Below are 17,064 nucleotides of genomic sequence, written 5' to 3' on the forward strand. Positions count from 1 at the left end.
AAAATATTTAAAAAAACTAACTAGAGATATGTTATTCCAAGAAGATGGTTTAGGTTGTGTGTATATGTTTTCTGCTTTTTGCCTTCTTTTTTCATATCATTTATATTTTTTGTTGTTTATTTTTATAACATTTCTTAAATCATACAGAATTCTATAAGAAATATAAGGGTAAACCTGAGGCTTAGTGCTTCCCTGTTTGGATTTTAAGTCTCTGTTTGAGATATGATAATATATTCATGTATTTTGTTTAAAGGAAATGCAGCTATTTTGATTGCCAGGATTTCAAACACTTAACCAGATTTATGATCATTCTTTTTTCCAAATTGCTTTTAGAGTTTATTTTTTTTTAATGTGAAATATGTAGTAGTAAATGCTGATTAGTGTATATTTTGACAGTACATGTAAAAATACAGTTTTTGCCAATTTGCTCATTAGGTGCTTTTGACTAGTTTAATTTCTATTTTAATATAACGCAACTTTAGTTTTCTTCTTTAAAAGGTTTATTTATTTAAACCTTAAAGGTTATTATTTAAAACATTTTTAAAGCTTTAATGTACAAAAAGAAAAGTGTATGAATCATAAGTGTATAGCTTACAAATGAATACACCGGTATAACCACCACCCAAATCAAGAATTAGAACATTATCAGCACCTAGGGTTTCCGGGTGGGAATTCCCGCCTGTTCTCGGGAATTTTTTTGCTTTCCCATTCCCGAATCCCAAGATATAAACTGTTTTCTGTTCTCCACGATGAATCGTTTCCACAAAGTGATGGCCGATACTACCAACACCTGGGTTCAAGGAGCCGATTTTCCCAATTTCCCGACCACTTTTCTCAGGGTATGGAATGGGAAAGTGAAAAAAATTCACGAGAATGTGTGGGAATTCCCACCCAGAAACCCTACCAGCACCCCAGAAGCCCTACTCCTGCTGATCCCCCAGTCATAACCTCCTCCTTCCCAAAGGTAACCACTGCCCTGATTTCCTGACATCATATATTAGTTTTATTTGTGTTTGAATTTTTTATATGCACTTTCATCAATTTTTTAGCCTTTTAATCTTTGTTTGACTTTAGGGATTTATAGAATTAAGAAAAATCATGGTACGTGATGTAATAGGGTAAGACGGGAGTTAAGAGAAAGGCATAAGGACCAGTGAATGAATCTTACGCAATATTCTAACCACAGTGTGGAAAATCCATGCTGTGGGAAACTATTAGATATCACTAATAATACTGATTTATTATAAGGGAGTATGTAACAAATCCTTCCCCCCATTTTTTCCCAGCAACAGTTATTTCTCTATTTAGATTAGGAGGTTTTGGTACAGGATTATTTTAGGATGACTTTCTGTCTGAACTTTTCTGCATGTTTTATCCTATTGATGGACTTGTTGCCAGTGATTCATGTGCCTCCCTGACTTAATGCATGTATCCATCAGGGATGAATGCCAACTTCTCTCCAATTTTGGCATCAAGGCAAGCAAGTGTTTCATGAAACTAATTGCCCCCAGAAAGCAGTAAAACTAGCAGACCCCTAATCCCTGCTACACGTGCCAGGTGCTGTGGTATTCACCATTAATTGATAAGATTTCTACAAAAGATACCTGTTGAGTCTGTTTTGATAACCTCTGATACAAATTCTAAGAGAGGATCATGTCTAGTGTGTGTAAAGATTGATAAGGTGAGAGCTCTCTTTTTTTCTAACATATTGTGTGAAAAATTTCAATCATGCAGGAAAGGTGAAAGAATTTTACAGTGAACACCTGTATGTATACCCACTACCTCGTTTCTACACTATCATTTTATTATACTTGCTTTATCACTTATCTGTCCATCTGCCTATCAGTTCATCAATCCATCTTATTTTTAAATGTGTTTTAGAGTAATTGACATCAGTACATTTCCCCTAAATACTTTAGTATGCATATCATTAACTAGAGTTTAGTGTTGATTTACAATTTTTTTCTTTTGATGTGAAATTTGCATACAATGAAATGTACCATCATAAGTGTACACTTGCTGAGTTTGACATAAAACTGTCTTTTTCTGAAAAGAAATAAGGCAGGGGATCTGAAGAAAAAGAGGGGCTGGAAGTCTTTCGCAGCCTTTGCCCTGCTTGAGTGGCTGTTGGTGGGAAATAGAAGCTCTCCTGGGTTCTGGCTTGGATCACCCCGAGCATTATGGCCCATTCCCAACATATATGTGGGTGAACTCCACCTAGTGGCTTCTCTAAAATAAGTTTCTACCTCCACTGTAGTATTGTTGCCAAGCTGTACAGTGGGTACAATAGCACCAATTGGAGGGTGCAGCTGCTCTTCTTGCCCATTTCCTGAATTCGTCAATAACAAAGTCATTCTCTGGAGAAGAATGGTAATCAAATACCAACTAGCTGTAGTATCATAGGGAGGCTTTTTCATGATATCTGATTTATTTTATAAAATAGGATACCAGATGAATACATCATCTTGGCCAATGTTTCTCATACGTACACTGAGTGGATGTGAAATGGCACCTGCAACATTCTTTAAGAAGGTAAGCAAGATGTTAACAAAAACCTCCCATCAACTGGGCTGTGGTTTTATTGTTTTAATGGGAATGTTTAAATACTTTGTCTTCTTTGACATGGAAAAGTAAAAATGCTTTTTAAATTACTGGATTGGCAAGTGTATTAGTCTGCTAGGGCTGCCATAATAGTACCACAGACTGGATAGCTTAAGCAAAAGAAATTTTATTTTTTATTAAAAAAAATTTTTTTTAATTAAAGTTTATTGGGGCGACAATTGTTAGTCAAGTTACATAGATTTCAGGTGTACATTTCTGTATTACATCATCTATATCTCGCATTGTGTGTTCACCACCCAGAGTCAGTTCTCTTTCCATCACCATATATTAGACCCCGTTTACCCTCTTCTAGAGCCCCGCTCTCCTCTCCCCCTTTACCCTCTGGTAATCCCTAAACTATTGTCTGTATCTATGAGTTTTTATTCTTTCAGTTGTTTGTCTTGTTCTTTTGTAGCTTTTGGTGTATATACCACATATCAGTGAAATCATATGATTCTCTACTTCTTCTGACTTACTTCGCTTAGCATTATGATCTCAAGGTCCATCCATGTTGTCACAAGTGGTCCTATTTCATCTTTTCTTACCGCTGAATAGTATTCCATTGTGTATATATACCACAACTTCTGTATCCATTGATCTATCGAAGGATATTTTGGTTGTTTCCATGTCTTGGCCACCGTAAATGCAAAGAACAAGACAAACGAGACAAGTGTCCATCGGATACCCTACAAAATCTTTACAACATTACTGATTACATTCCCCAAAGTGATTTTCATATCCCTGTGGCAATCTTGTGGTTACCTATTGTGCTTTCTAATCCCCTCACCTTTCCCCTTATCCTCACCCCCCCTTTCCATCTAGCAACCCTCAGTTTTTCCTCTGTTAAAAGAGCATTCTTTACCAGCCACTTTCAGAACAGAATCATTTTTTTCTCACAATAAAAGAGAATGATCCCTTGTTTATTTCAGCTATTGGCTTTTGTAAATTTTATCTTTGTGTTTAGGAACTGATGTTGACAAATCATATTCTTTAAAGACATATTTAAAAGCAACTAAAATTACTTGGATATAAATGATGTATCATTTGATATATGGTTAGATATAATGACATAATTATCAATGCCTTTTGTGGACAGCAGAGGGAACCATTTTGCCAATTATCTAAATCTGGAGGTAGCTTGTTCTGAGATAATAAAATCCTTTTATTTACTATGTTATACAAAAAGAGCAGTTCCTTTGATTTTTTTAAATAAAGATTTGTTTTCTTCCAGAGCTCTGTTAATATTTACTTGTATGGCTATACTGATGTAAGTAAATTTGATAGACTATTTATGAAATTTAGAAGAATTAATAAATACTATGAAAATCTTCAGAGAATAAATTGCACTTTGTCCGTAATCACTTTTTGGTTTTTGTTACTTGCTAGCTAATAGTGGCTATTATTAGTTGATAACATATTGTCACATTGGGATATATTTTAAAGTTATACATTTGAGTCTTAAAGTTATTCCTAATTCTGTTTTGTGTCAGAAAAATGTATATTGCCCTTTGAACTTCATTTGCTACAGAAAGTCTTACTCTGTTATATGCCAGTGTAAGGTCCTTGCCTTGAATACTTTCTGCATTCTGTGACTGTGCAGTGCAAATTTATCAAATACCAAGGTTATCCTTTGTTAAATCTGCCCTACACCCTTTTCCCCCATATGTAGTAACAGACAGTTAGTTGATCCTTAGCCACTTCATAAAGTGGCAGTATGTTACTCTGCTTCTTAACAGCTGTTTAGTTATTAAATACTTTTGCTCTGCTGACTTTGAGGGTGGTTTTAAAGAAACAAATTAATATGTAATTAAAAGGCCTTTGAAGGCTAATTAAGGAACTTTCAGGTTGCAAGGCTGTAAAGGATAACAGTGGAAAAGTATGAGATGATGAGATGGGTTTAAAGGGAGCATTTAAAAAAGGAACCAACCTACCAGATATGTTTTTTAAATTATATCTTGATGAAAGAATTAGTTGTGAGCTTATTTACTGTTCTTCAAATGATTCCTTGGTTCATTCAATTTTTTTAAACAATATGCTTGCTGTTGGATAGGTACTGTGCTGGAAATGACAATATAAATAAGATATACCTGCTTTTGAGAATCCTTGAATTCGTAGAAGAGTGAAGACATTACAACAGTAGTTTCACAATTGAAGGCAAGAGTGTCTCTGTTTGAAGTGGGCCTAGGAGTGAGCAGGAGTTGGTCGGGGACGCCTAACAGAGGCCAGGAGAGCTGGACTTTAAAGTGGATGAGTTGGAGTTGGCCAGGCAGATGATAGGTTAGGGTGTTCCAAAGAGTTGGCTGCCTAGGTTTAAAATCTATAGTGTACTCTTAGGCAATTGTGCATCAGTTTTATCATCTGTAAAATGGGGATAATGATTGCACTGACTTCACAGGGTGTTGTGAGAATTAAATGAATGTATAGAAAACATTTAAAACAGTGCCTGGTATATACTAACCAACTCAAGATGGGCTTTTAATGTTATTGTAGAGATCTAGGGGGTAGAATTGGCAGGTTGTGGTCTTTGAATGTGAGTATTAAGGGCAAAGGATGTCTGTAGGACAGTGGTTCTCAGCCTTGGATGCACATTAGAATCACCTGCGGAATTAAAATGTGCTGACCAATTTAATAATTTCTCTGATGGTCTGGCCCTAGGGGTTCTAATGTTCAGTTGGGCTGAGAACCACTGGTCTAGGACTATTTCCAGGCTTCTGACTTGGGTGACTGGGTTGCTGATGGTGCCATTTACTGGCATCAAAAGCAGACTGAAAGAAAAGATAGTGCTTTTAGTGTAGCACTTGGGCTTTCTAAGAATCCTGTTACCATTTGCTTGCTTTAACTTTTTGAAAGTGAGGAATACGTTTTTAATATTTGTTTCTGGATTGGATATCACAAGTGACCTCAGACTATATGACTTGCATGTTCTTGTGTCTGCATTTTATACTTTGAGTTTCTTTTTGGATAGTATATGCTACTGTTCCTTCTTTTTGGACTTAATCACCTTTCAACGTGCCCTATAATTTACATATTTACTGGTTTGTTTGACTCCCTCTTTCAAAATTTCTTGTTGATTGCTTCTCCCGCTTTTCTCTCCCAGCCCGTAACCAGTATTACCACCACCGCTAGGATGTAAACTCCTACAGAGCAGGGATCTTTGATATTTTTGTTCACCAATGAATCCTAAATTCCTAGTACATAGTATGTAATACATATTTCTTGAGTAAATGAATGAATGAATTACTTACTGTCAGGCTGGTTTTGTTTCCTTCCAGGTTATTGGCTCTGCTTCAGAGTAAGTAAGATATTGTAGAGCAGAATTTCAGAGAGCTCTGTGAGAACTGTTTTCTTCTTGTATTTAATTGATAAACATGGAGTGCAATTTTTGGTTGCTAAAGGTTGTAAGAAAACAATTGAGCAAATGCTTCTTAATACTTCTAAACAATGAAAATTTTTTTTTAAAATGTTTTGGTAGGAACCACCAGTGCCACCTCTAAATTATTTTAAAGTAGGAATGAAACTCGAAGCTATAGACAAAAAGAACCCGTATCTGATCTGCCCTGCAACTATTGGAGATGTGAAAGGAGATGAAATTTATATCACATTTGATGGCTGGGGTGGAGTTTTTGATTATTGGTGCAAGTACTATTGTCGAGATATTTTCCCAGTTGGCTGGTGCCGTCTGACAGGAGATGTATTACAACCACCAGGAACTCATGGTAAGATAATAATTAACTACATTTTCTTTTATTTTATTGAAATTGGGGTGCTCAGCTTTCTTTATAGTTGATGCTCAATTTAAAATCACGTGGTATTCCATTGTTTATATCTAGAAGATCGTTTTTAAAAGGTTGGACATAATTGTTACATGCATGTTTTTTTTTCAATTAAAGTTTATTGGGGTGACAATTGTTAGTAAAGTTACATAGATTTCGGGTGTTACATGTTTTACATGATTTGGGTCATTTTTTCAAGTTAAGTGGATATTTTGATAGTCTTAATTAAGTAAAATCTGTAAAAATTTTGACTCTGGAAGCTGTCGTAGATTAGTGTGGTATTTTAGTAATGTGCTTATCAGCTGTAATGCTGTGCTTCGTAAGTTGAATACTATGATTGTCTAGATATTTTCTTTCAGAGAAAAGTCCTCAAAATATTGAAGCTCCTTTGTGACTCTTCCAAGGGCTTAAACATGCTGAACCTGGTCTTCTGCGGTGGATAACTGCTGAGATTTAAGAGGGGTCTAAGCACAGAACCCAGTCACTGGCCTAACTTAAATATAAACTGATTGGTATAGTCAAATGTAAACACACTTAAAATTTTCCTCACTGTATTTATTTATACCATAAAAAAGAAAGATGGGTATAGGAAATGAGTAGGTCAGGTGTGGGGGAGGGCAGTGGCTGGGTAAGAGCAGATGGCCACGTTACAGTTGTCCCCCCGTATCCGTAGGGGATGCAGTCCAAGACCCCCAGTGAATGCCTGAAAGCGTGGATACTACTGAACCCTACATATCCTCTGTTTTTTCCTGTACATACATATACTTGATGGCTTCTCTGAATTACCAGCGTCACTAGTCTTGCACTTTGGGGCCATTATTAAGTAAAATAAGGGTTATTTGAGCACAAGCACTGCGATACCACGATGCTTCCATACTTCGACAGGTGATCTGCTAAGTGAGATGGCTACTACGTGATTAACGGGCGGGTCGTATATAGTGTGGAGATGCTGGAAAGAGGGATGAGTCATGCCCCGGGTGGGATGGAGCCTGACAGCAGGAGATTTCATCATGCTACTCAGAACGGCGGATAATTGAAAACTTAGGAGTTTATTTCTAGCATTTTCCATTTAATATTTTTGAACTATAGTTGATCACGGGTAAATGAAGCCATGGAAAGCAACACCACAGATCAGGGGGGACTACTGTATTCTTGTAACTTCTGTGCTTTGGGACTTGAGCACATCCCATTATTATAGTACAGTGTCACATACCGTGATGTTCTTTTTATTAGGTACCTCTTTTACCAGTTCCCTACTGCCATAATTTTAGGAAGCAGGTATTATTGATTGATTTTTGTAAAATTTAGTATGATATGGCTGTATGTGCATGTAAGGTAAATGAGGCATAGTTTCTGCCCTCAAGAAATTCACCTTTTTAAAAAATAATTTTTATTAGGTAATATTGGGGAACAGTGTGTTTTTCCAGGGCCCATCAGCTCCATGTCAAATCACTGTTTTCAATCTAGTTGTGGAGGGCGCAGCTCAGCTCCTGGTTGTCACTTTTCAGTCTAGTTAGGAGGGCGCAGCTCACTGGCCCATGTAGGAATCGAACCAGCGACCTTGGTGTTATGAGCACTGCGCTCTAACCACTGAGCAAACCTGCCACTCGAAATTTACCTGCTTTTTTTTTTTTAATTTATTGGGGTGACAATTGTTAGTAAAATTACATAGATTTCAGGTGTACAATTCTGTATCACATCATCTATAAATCCCATTGTGTGTTCACCACCCAGAGTCAGTTCTACTTCCATCACCATATATTTGATCCCCCTTACCCTCATCTCCCACCCTCCACTCCCCTTACCCTCTGGTAACCACTAAACTATTGTCTGTCTATGAGTTTTTGTTTCTCATTTGTTTGTCTTGTTCTTTTGTTGTTTTGGTTTATATACCACATATCAATGAAATCATATGGTTCTCTGCTTTTTCTGTCTTATTTCGCTTAGCATTATACTCTCAAGATCCATCCATGTTGTCACAAATGTTCTTATATCATCTTTTCTTACTGCTGAATAGTATTCCATTGTGTGTATTTACCACAGCTTCTTTATCCATTCATCTATCGAAGGACATTTTGGTTGTTTCCATGTCTTGGGCATCGTAAACAAAGCTGCAATGAACGTTGGAGCACACGTGTCTTTATGGATAAATGTTTTCAGATTTTTTGGGTAGATACCCAGGAGAGGGATTGCTGGGTCATATGGTAATTCTATTCTTAATTTTTTGAGGAACCTCCACACTGCCTTCCATAACGGCTGCACCAGTCTGCATTCCCACCAACAGTGTATGAGGGTTCCTTTTTCTCCACAGCCTCTCCAACACTTGTTACTATTTGTCTTGTTGATGATAGCCATTCTGACTGGGGTGAGGTGATATCTCATTGTGGTTTTTATTTGCATTTCTCTGATGATTAGTGATGTTGAGCATTTTTTCATATGTCTATTTGCCATTTGTATGTCCTCTTTGGAGAAATGTCTCTTCAGGTCCTCTGCCCATTTTTCAATTGGGTGGTTTGTTTGTTTGGTGCTGAGTTTCATGAGTTCCTTGTATATTTTGGATATTAGCCCCTTATCGGAGGCACTGTTTGCAAAAATCTTCTCCTATTCAGTTGGTTGCCTCTTTATTTTGTCGATGGTTTCTTTTGCTGTGCAGAAGCTTTTAAGTTTCTTATAATCCCATTCGTTTATTTTAGCTTTTACTTCCATTGCCTTTGGAGTCAAATTCGTAAAATGCTCTTTGAACCCAAGGTCCATAAGTTTAGTACCTATGTTTTCTTCTATGCAGTTTATTGTGTCAGGTCTTACGCTTAAGTCTTAGATCCATTTTGAATTAATTTTGGTACATGGTGACAGATAGCAGTCCAGTTTCATTCTTTTGCACGTGGCTATCCAATTCTCCCAGCACCATTTATTGAAAAGGCTGTCTTTCCTCCATTGTATGTTTTTAGCTTCTTTGTCAAAAATTATCTGTCCATATTTATGTGGTTTTATTTCTGGGTTCTCAGTTCTATTCTGTTGGTCTATGTGTCTGTTTTTCTGCCAATACCATGCTGTTTTGATTATTGTAGCCCTGTAGTACAAGCTAAAGTCAGGGAGTGTGATACCTCCAGTATTGTTCTTTTTTCTTAAGATTGCTTTGGCTCTTCGGGGTCTTTTGTGGTTCCAAACAAATCTGATGATGTTTTGTTCTATTTCTTTAAAAAATGCCATTGGGATTTTGATGGAGATTGCATTAAATCTGTATGTTGCTTTGGGTAATATGGCCATTTTAACTATGTTGATTCTTCCAGTCCATGAGCACGGAATGTCTTTCCATTTCTTTGTGTCTTCTTCAATTTCTTTAAAAAATGTCTTAAGAGTTTTCAGCATTATAGGTCCTTCACATCCTTGGTTAAGTTTATTCCTAGGTATTTTATTCTTTTTGCTGCAATTGCAAAAGGAATTGTTTTTTGTATTTCTTTTTCTGAGATTTCATTGTTAGTATATAGGAATGCAATGGACTTTTGTAGGTTGATTTTGTAGCCAGCAACTTTACTGTATTCGTTGATTATTTCTAATAGATTTTTGGTGGAGTCTTTAGGGTTTTCTATATATAGCATCATGTCATCTGCAAAGAGTGATAATTTAACTGCTTCATTCCCAATTTGGATGCCTTTTATTTCCTTCTCTTGCCTGATTGCTCTGGCAAGGACTTCCAACACTATGTTGAAAAGCAGAGGTGATAGGGGACAACCCTGTCGTGTTCCTGAACGTAGAGCAAAGGGCTTCAGTTTTTCACCATTAATTATGAGATTAGCTGAGGGCTTGTCATATATGGCCTTTATTGTGTTAAGGTATTTTCCTTCTATACCTATTTTAGTAAGTGTTTTAATTATAAATGGATGTTGTATTTTGTCAAATGCTTTTTCTGCATCAATTGATATAATCATATGATTTTTGTCCTTTATTTTGTTTATGTGATGTATCACATTGATGGATTTGCGGATGTTGAACCATCCTTGTGCCCCGGGGATGAACTGCACTTGGTCGTGGTGAATAATCTTTTTAATGCATTGTTGTATTCGATTTGCTAGAATTTTGTTTAGGATTTTTGCATCTGTATTCAGCAGAGATATTGGTCTGTAGTTTTCTTTTTTTGTGTTGTCCTTACCAGGTTTTGGTATCAGGGTAATGTTGGCCCCATAAAATGAGTTATGTCTCTTCTTCAATTTTTTCGAAGAGTTTGAGCAGGATTGGTATTAGATCCTCTTTGAAGGTTTGGTAGAATTAATTCACTAGTGAAGCCATCTGGTCCCGGACTTTTGCTTTTGGGAAGGTTTTGGATGACTGATTCAATGTCATTACTGGTGATCGGTCTGTTTAGATTTTCCAGTTCTTCATGGTTCAGCCTTGGAAGGCTATATGTTTCTAAGACCTTGTGCATTTCTTCTAGGTTATTGAATTTGGTGGCATTTAGTCCTTCATCGTATTCTTGGATGCTCCTTTGTATTTCTGTGGTGTCCGTGATAACTTCCCCTTTTTCATTTCTGATTTTGTTAATTAGTGTCTTCTCTCTTTTTATCTTAGTGAGTCTAGCCAAGAGTTTGTCAATTTTTTAATCTTTTCAAAGAACCAGCTCTTTGTCACATTAATTTTTTCTATTGTCTTTTTGTTCTCTATTTCATTTAGTTCTGCTCTGATTTTTGTTATTTCCTTTCTTCTGCTGACCTTGGGTTTCACTTGTTCTTTTTCTAGTTCTTTAAGGTGTAACATGAGGTTATTTATTTGGGATTTTTCTTGTTTCTTGAGATAGGCCTGTAATGATATAATGATATAAATTTCCCTCTTAAAACTGCTTTCGCAGCATCCCCAAAATTTTGGTAGGATGTATTTTCATTGTCATTTGTTTCTATGTATCTTTTGATCTCTCCTGTAATTTCTTCTTTGATCTAGTCGTTCTTTAAAAGTATGTTGTTTAATCTCCACGTATTTGTGTTTTTTCCTGCTTTCTTTTTGCAGTTGATATCCAATTTCAAAGCCTTGTGATCAGAGAATATACTTGGTATGATTTCAATCTTCTTAAATTTGCTGAGGCTGATTTTATGTCCCAATATATGGTCTATCCTTGAGAATCTTCCATGTACACTAGAAAAGAATGTATAGTCTGATGTTTTAGAATGAAGTGCTCTATATATGTCAGTTATGTCCGTTTCATCTAATATGTCATTTAGGGCTGCTATTTCGTTATGTATTTTCTGTTTGGATGATCTATCCGTAGCTGTCAATGATGTATTTAAGTCCCCTAATATAATTGTGTTTTGGTCAATTTCTCCCTTTAGTTCTGTTAGTAGTTGCTTGGTATATTTCGGTGCTCCCTGATTGGGGGCATAAATATTGATGACTGTTATGTCTTCTTGTTGTATAGTCCCCTTTACCATGGTGAAATGTCCATCTTTGTCTCGTGTTATCTTTTTCACCCTGAAGTCTGTTTCATCTGATATCATTATGGATACACCTGATTTTCTCTGGGTACCATTTGCTTGGAGTGTCAATTTCCACCCTTTCACTTTGAGTCTATGTAATTTTATTTATGAATACAGTAAATGTAGGATGCTTTTTTGTCTTTTGAGAAATTGGAGCAGTTCAGAAGCAGAGGATTCTTTTAAAAATTTGCCCCAGTATTAATTTTTTTGAATATTGTGGGATATTAAAAATGTTTTTAATAAATTGCTACATTGTAAACCATTATGCCTGGTTTTAAAGGTACTTAAATGCTTTTGTTTTATTTTTGATGGGAGGGAGAACTGGATATTTTCTTTTTTTAAAGTATGTAAGTGTAGTTGGTATACAGTTTTACAGTTTTATATTGGTTATATTAGCTTCAGGAGTAGTACAACATAGTGATTTGACTTTTTATACCTTACAATGTGATCACCCCACTAATTCTAGTAATCATCTGTTACCGTGCAAACTTATCACAATATTATTGACTATATTCCCCTTCCCCTTTTCACTCATGCCTCCCACCCCCTCCTTTTAACCATCCATTGATCTCTGTTTTTATGAGTCTGTTTTTGTTGTTAGATTCAACATGTAAGTGAAACCATATGGTATTTGCCTTTGTCTGCTTGACTTATTTCACTTAGCATAATACCCTCTAGGTCCCTCCAGGTTACCACGAATAGTAAGATTTCATTCTTTTTTATGGCAGAGTAATATTCCATTGTATATACTATATATACCATATCTTCTTTATCCATTCATCTGTTGATGGACACCTAGGTTACTTCCATATCTTGACTATTGTAAATAATTCTGCAATTAACATAGGCGTGCAGATATATTTTCAAATTACTGTTTTCATTTTCTTTGGATGAATACCCAGAAGTGGAATTGCTACGTCGTACAGTATATCCATTTTTAGCTTTTTGTGGAATCTCCATACTGTTTTCCATAGAGGCTGCACCAGTTTGCAGTCCCACAAACAGTGCACAAGGGCTCCCTTTTCTCTACAGCCTTGTCCCAACACATGTTGTTTGTTGACTTTTTGATAATAGCCAGTCTGACTGTTGCAAGGTAGTAGGTATCTCATTGTGGTTTTGATTTGTATTTCCCTGATGATTAGTGATGTTGAGCATCTTTTCATGTGTCTGTTGGCCATCTGTATGTCTTCGTTGGAAAAATGGCTTTTCTTGTCCTCTGCCCATTTTTTGATTGGATTGCTTATTTTTGTTACTGAGTTGTATGCGCTTCCTATATATTTTGGGTATCAACCCTTTGTTGGATGTGTCATTTGCAAATACATTCTCCTATTCAGTGGGTTGCCTTTTTGTTTTGTTGAAGGTTTCCTTTGCTATGCAGAAACTTTTTAGTTTGATGCAGTCCCATGTCTTTATTTTTGCTTTTGTTTCCCTTGTTCAAAGGGACGTGTCCAAAAGATATTACTTAGACTGATGTCAGATACTTTACTTTCTATGTTTTCTTCTAGGAGTTTTATGCTTTCAGGCCTTACATTTAAGTCCTTAACCAATTTTGAGTTTATTTCTGTATATGGTGTAAGAAGGTGGTCCAGTTTCTTTTTTTTGCGTGTATCGGTTCAGTTTTTCCAACACCATTTGTGGAAGAGACTGTCGTTACTGCAGTATATATTTTTACCTCAAAAGGTACTTAAATACTTTCAAAGTTAACTATATAAATTAAACTTTGAACTTACTGGTTTTATTTAACTTAGCTTCAATTGATTTTATTTAACTTAGCTTCAGATTTATGTATCATTGATTGTAAATTAATGACTCACACTGGCGTGAAGTGTCTGTCATCTTGTAGCCTAATTCTTTAAGCAATTGTGACTGTACAGACCAGGAAGGAGGGCAGCAAACTTCCAGATGCTTTGAGTATAAAGTTGCAGAATCCCAAGGGTAAGAGAGGAATTCTTTGGGTCCAAAGAGAACTGTGGAGGAGGGGAAAACCTAGAATCAGGAAGGTATAGCCAAGCATTCCTGTCTAGTGGCACCACAGGCTATCAGTGACCATCTGAACTCTTTTCTTGACAAAATCCTTCAGTTTATTGGGTTCCTCGCTCCCCCCTCCACTTTTCCTCTCACAGAAACAGCTTTAATTTACAAGTGCAACTCAGTGGTAACGTGGCATTTTCTTCACAACTTTGTAAAACATTTCTGGTAATATTTGATAGAACTGACATATTAGATTTTCCTTGTTGCTAATTCAGACATCAATTGTGTGAATAGGAATTTTCTTCTTAGGATTAGGGTAAAAAAATTTAAGTAGATTTTAAATGCAATTATATTGGGTACTGTTAACTTCTTTGCTGGTTTATGTTATGTTATGCATGCATGTGCACGTGCATATAGTTTATTTTTTCTTAATTAAAATTCTAAGGCAGTGGGTTTTAAAATCTAAACTTTTGATCTTTTAAAAAAATGCAACTAGTCGATTTATATAGTAGTATTATTTTGGAAAGCCCTTCCTATATAACATTTTCCTTTTGAACTGCTTTAAAATTAGTCTTGAGAAGTATTTCAAAGCTTCCATTAAGTAAGAAGTAGCTCTACTCCCCACCCCACTGCATTCTCATTTAAACAGAACAAAACAACAAACCAGAAATTATGTTTGCTTTTGCTCTTTGTTCAGAAGTGTGCAGAGGAGTGTGTGGTTTCTGTAACTTGTGCTTCCCCTCTCTAAATTTTGAAATTAAGATTTTAGTTTTTAGGACATGTCTTTATCAACTTTTTCCCTTTTTTTGTACAACTGTATATGTTCAGTAAAAACCACATAAAGCAGCACTTTTTCTTTCTCTGTTGTATAGTGGGTCAGAAGTAACAGAGGTACAAGTAATGAAGGCTGTAAAAAGTTAAAGGTGTGTCAGTCCCATCAGAAAGCTTCTGAATAAACATTCAAGTATTTGTTTAGATTTTTGCCCTTGATGTAGCTTATAATGAAATACAGACTACTAAGCATATTTAGTACTCTTCTTGTTTGGTATAAGTGAAATAGTTAGAAATGCTATCAACCCAAATTATTCACTCAAAGCCATGAAATTTAAAAGAGCTGATATTTTCTTTTTCATGTGATCAGCTTGGAACACATGTTTTGCTTGTGAAATGAGACAGCTATTATGATGCAAAGAAGTATCCTAAAAACAAAACAAATGTCCTTTCTCTGTTTTAAGTATTTCAGCTAAATACTGTGATTATTGCAAGCAGAGCCTGGAGCTTCTTTCTTATTTCTGTTGTATGATATATTTTAACAAGTCCTCTTGAGACTATTAAAATGTCTTGGTTTTTAGGACATGTGGTCCAGTGGGGATAACTTTGTCTACATACGCAATGGGTTGGCAGTTAGATTTTGCATGTCTTGTCATTTCTTTCCAGAGTCTCTGACCCAGGTTAACCTTTGGTTCTTCTCTGAAGGCAGGAGTGAAGGAAGTTTGAACAGGTGACTGATGATCACTGTCTATACAGCCCACAAACAATATGTGAATTACTTTCTCAGTCCTCAGTCCCCTCCTCCAACCCCCACCCCCTTAAACCAACAAATGCAAATAGCTTCATCCCCATTTGCTAGAAATACTGGCTTGCTTGGGCAACATGGGCTTTGTTGTTGGGGCTTTCTTCAGAAAGGCAGTTTTATTTCTGGTAAAGGAGGAAGGCTATCGAGTGGAATCTGAATCACCTTAATGGTGAATGCAGAAACAACTTGTTTCTCTGGAGTATTTCCAAAGGTAGGAATTACCCCCAAAGTTCCTTTATGTTGTAGTTGAAGTGTGGTTAAAGAAATTCATTGTCTGCTTTGTTAGCTTTTGTATACTAAACATCCCAGTTCATTTCTGTTATCTCAAAAATCCTGTTTTGTTCTAAATATTGCATACTGAAATTGTTGGCACTGTTATTTGATTAGTCACCTCTAAAAATTGTTTTGTGATAGAAGGGAGAAGTCAGTCTTTGGTTATTTCCACCATAAAAAATGGTTTAAAATAATAATAATAAAAAAACAGCCCTATTAGAAGTCAAACTTGATCATTTAAATGTCCAGTTTGAAATGAAAAGTGTTGCAAAATTATTTTCTGTAGCTTTGAGAAATATGATTTTCACCGATACTACATGAGGGTTATTAAATGTATTTTTATGATATAGAAATGTAGATAACATTTTACTAATTAAATACTGTATCAATACATTTAATGTATTTTGTGGAAATTATAGCGGTGACTGCTATGATTTTTAAAAACAGCATAAAGGAAGTCACTCCACAGAAGTCAGTCAATAAGAAAAAATGCTATGGTTTAAAAATTGAATGGCCTTTAAAAGCTCAGTATTGTAAGATGAATTATGAATTGACCTAAAACAACTGAAGTTGTTTCTTTTTTTGTGAACTTTCTTCTGAAAATATTACAAGTTTTAGAAATGGTCATCTTCTTTAACAATAGCATTGTGACCAAAATCTTGGTTCTTTTGAAGTGATCACCTATGAGTAGGGATTGTGAAACAAATGATCTTCATGGAAGCACTCCCATGAAGCTGAAAGGAGTTGTGTACCAAGCATCTATGATTGGCAAGTAGAAAACAAATACATTTTAAAAGCAACACTCTTAAATTTAAGCCCTTCTAAAGTCTAATTGTGATTTCTATAATAGCTTGTTTTTGCATTTTTATGATTTCTACGCTGACTAATTATGAGATATTATATAACAGGATAGGAAAACCATGTAAATTCTACTAAATTAGATTTTTAAATTTTAATTTAGCATGCATGCCGAAGAAAAAGGCACTGTTATTTAGGTATGGAGATAAACAACGTTAACTGGACTTTTGTATTTTAAGTTACAGAGCTGTCCTTTTTCCTTTCAATTGTGTTTGGGACAGTAGGAAAGTGAGTAATAGAGTGAAAAAGCAGTATTATAGAGAAGTCTTTAAGTGATGATAAAGGGAAGAATGATAAGCAGAGAACTGTGAGAGGCAGGATTGAGGTTTGGGGAGTGTGTGAACAGGACAGAGAGCGCCTCTGCTGCTGTGAATGGAAGTAAATACTGTGTCTCTCTGATGGTCAACTGCTTGGGCAATAGACATGATTTAAGATCATGTTCTGCTGAGTCTGCTTGTGGTACTGAGGGGATCTACTCTTGAATAACTGTTTTCTTTAGAGACATCGAAATATTTAGAATGGCTGGTTCTACTGTTATTCAAAAAAGTGG

The 17,064-nt window shown here is 35.8% G+C and overlaps 1 protein-coding gene across 1 annotated transcript in view; it reads left to right on the top strand.

Moving 5' to 3' along the window:
• SCML2 (Scm polycomb group protein like 2) overlaps nt 1-17,064 on the top strand; it is a 66,606-nt gene that overhangs the window by 24,285 nt on the left and 25,257 nt on the right. Inside the window, exons 7-8 of the mRNA XM_033102685.1 lie at nt 2,444-2,532; nt 6,074-6,317. Coding sequence (XP_032958576.1) covers nt 2,444-2,532; nt 6,074-6,317 — 333 coding nt within the window. The remainder of the gene's footprint in view (nt 1-2,443; nt 2,533-6,073; nt 6,318-17,064) is intronic.

Source organism: Rhinolophus ferrumequinum, chromosome X (genome assembly GCF_004115265.2).
Source record: "Rhinolophus ferrumequinum isolate MPI-CBG mRhiFer1 chromosome X, mRhiFer1_v1.p, whole genome shotgun sequence".
Taxonomy (NCBI): domain Eukaryota; kingdom Metazoa; phylum Chordata; class Mammalia; order Chiroptera; family Rhinolophidae; genus Rhinolophus; species Rhinolophus ferrumequinum.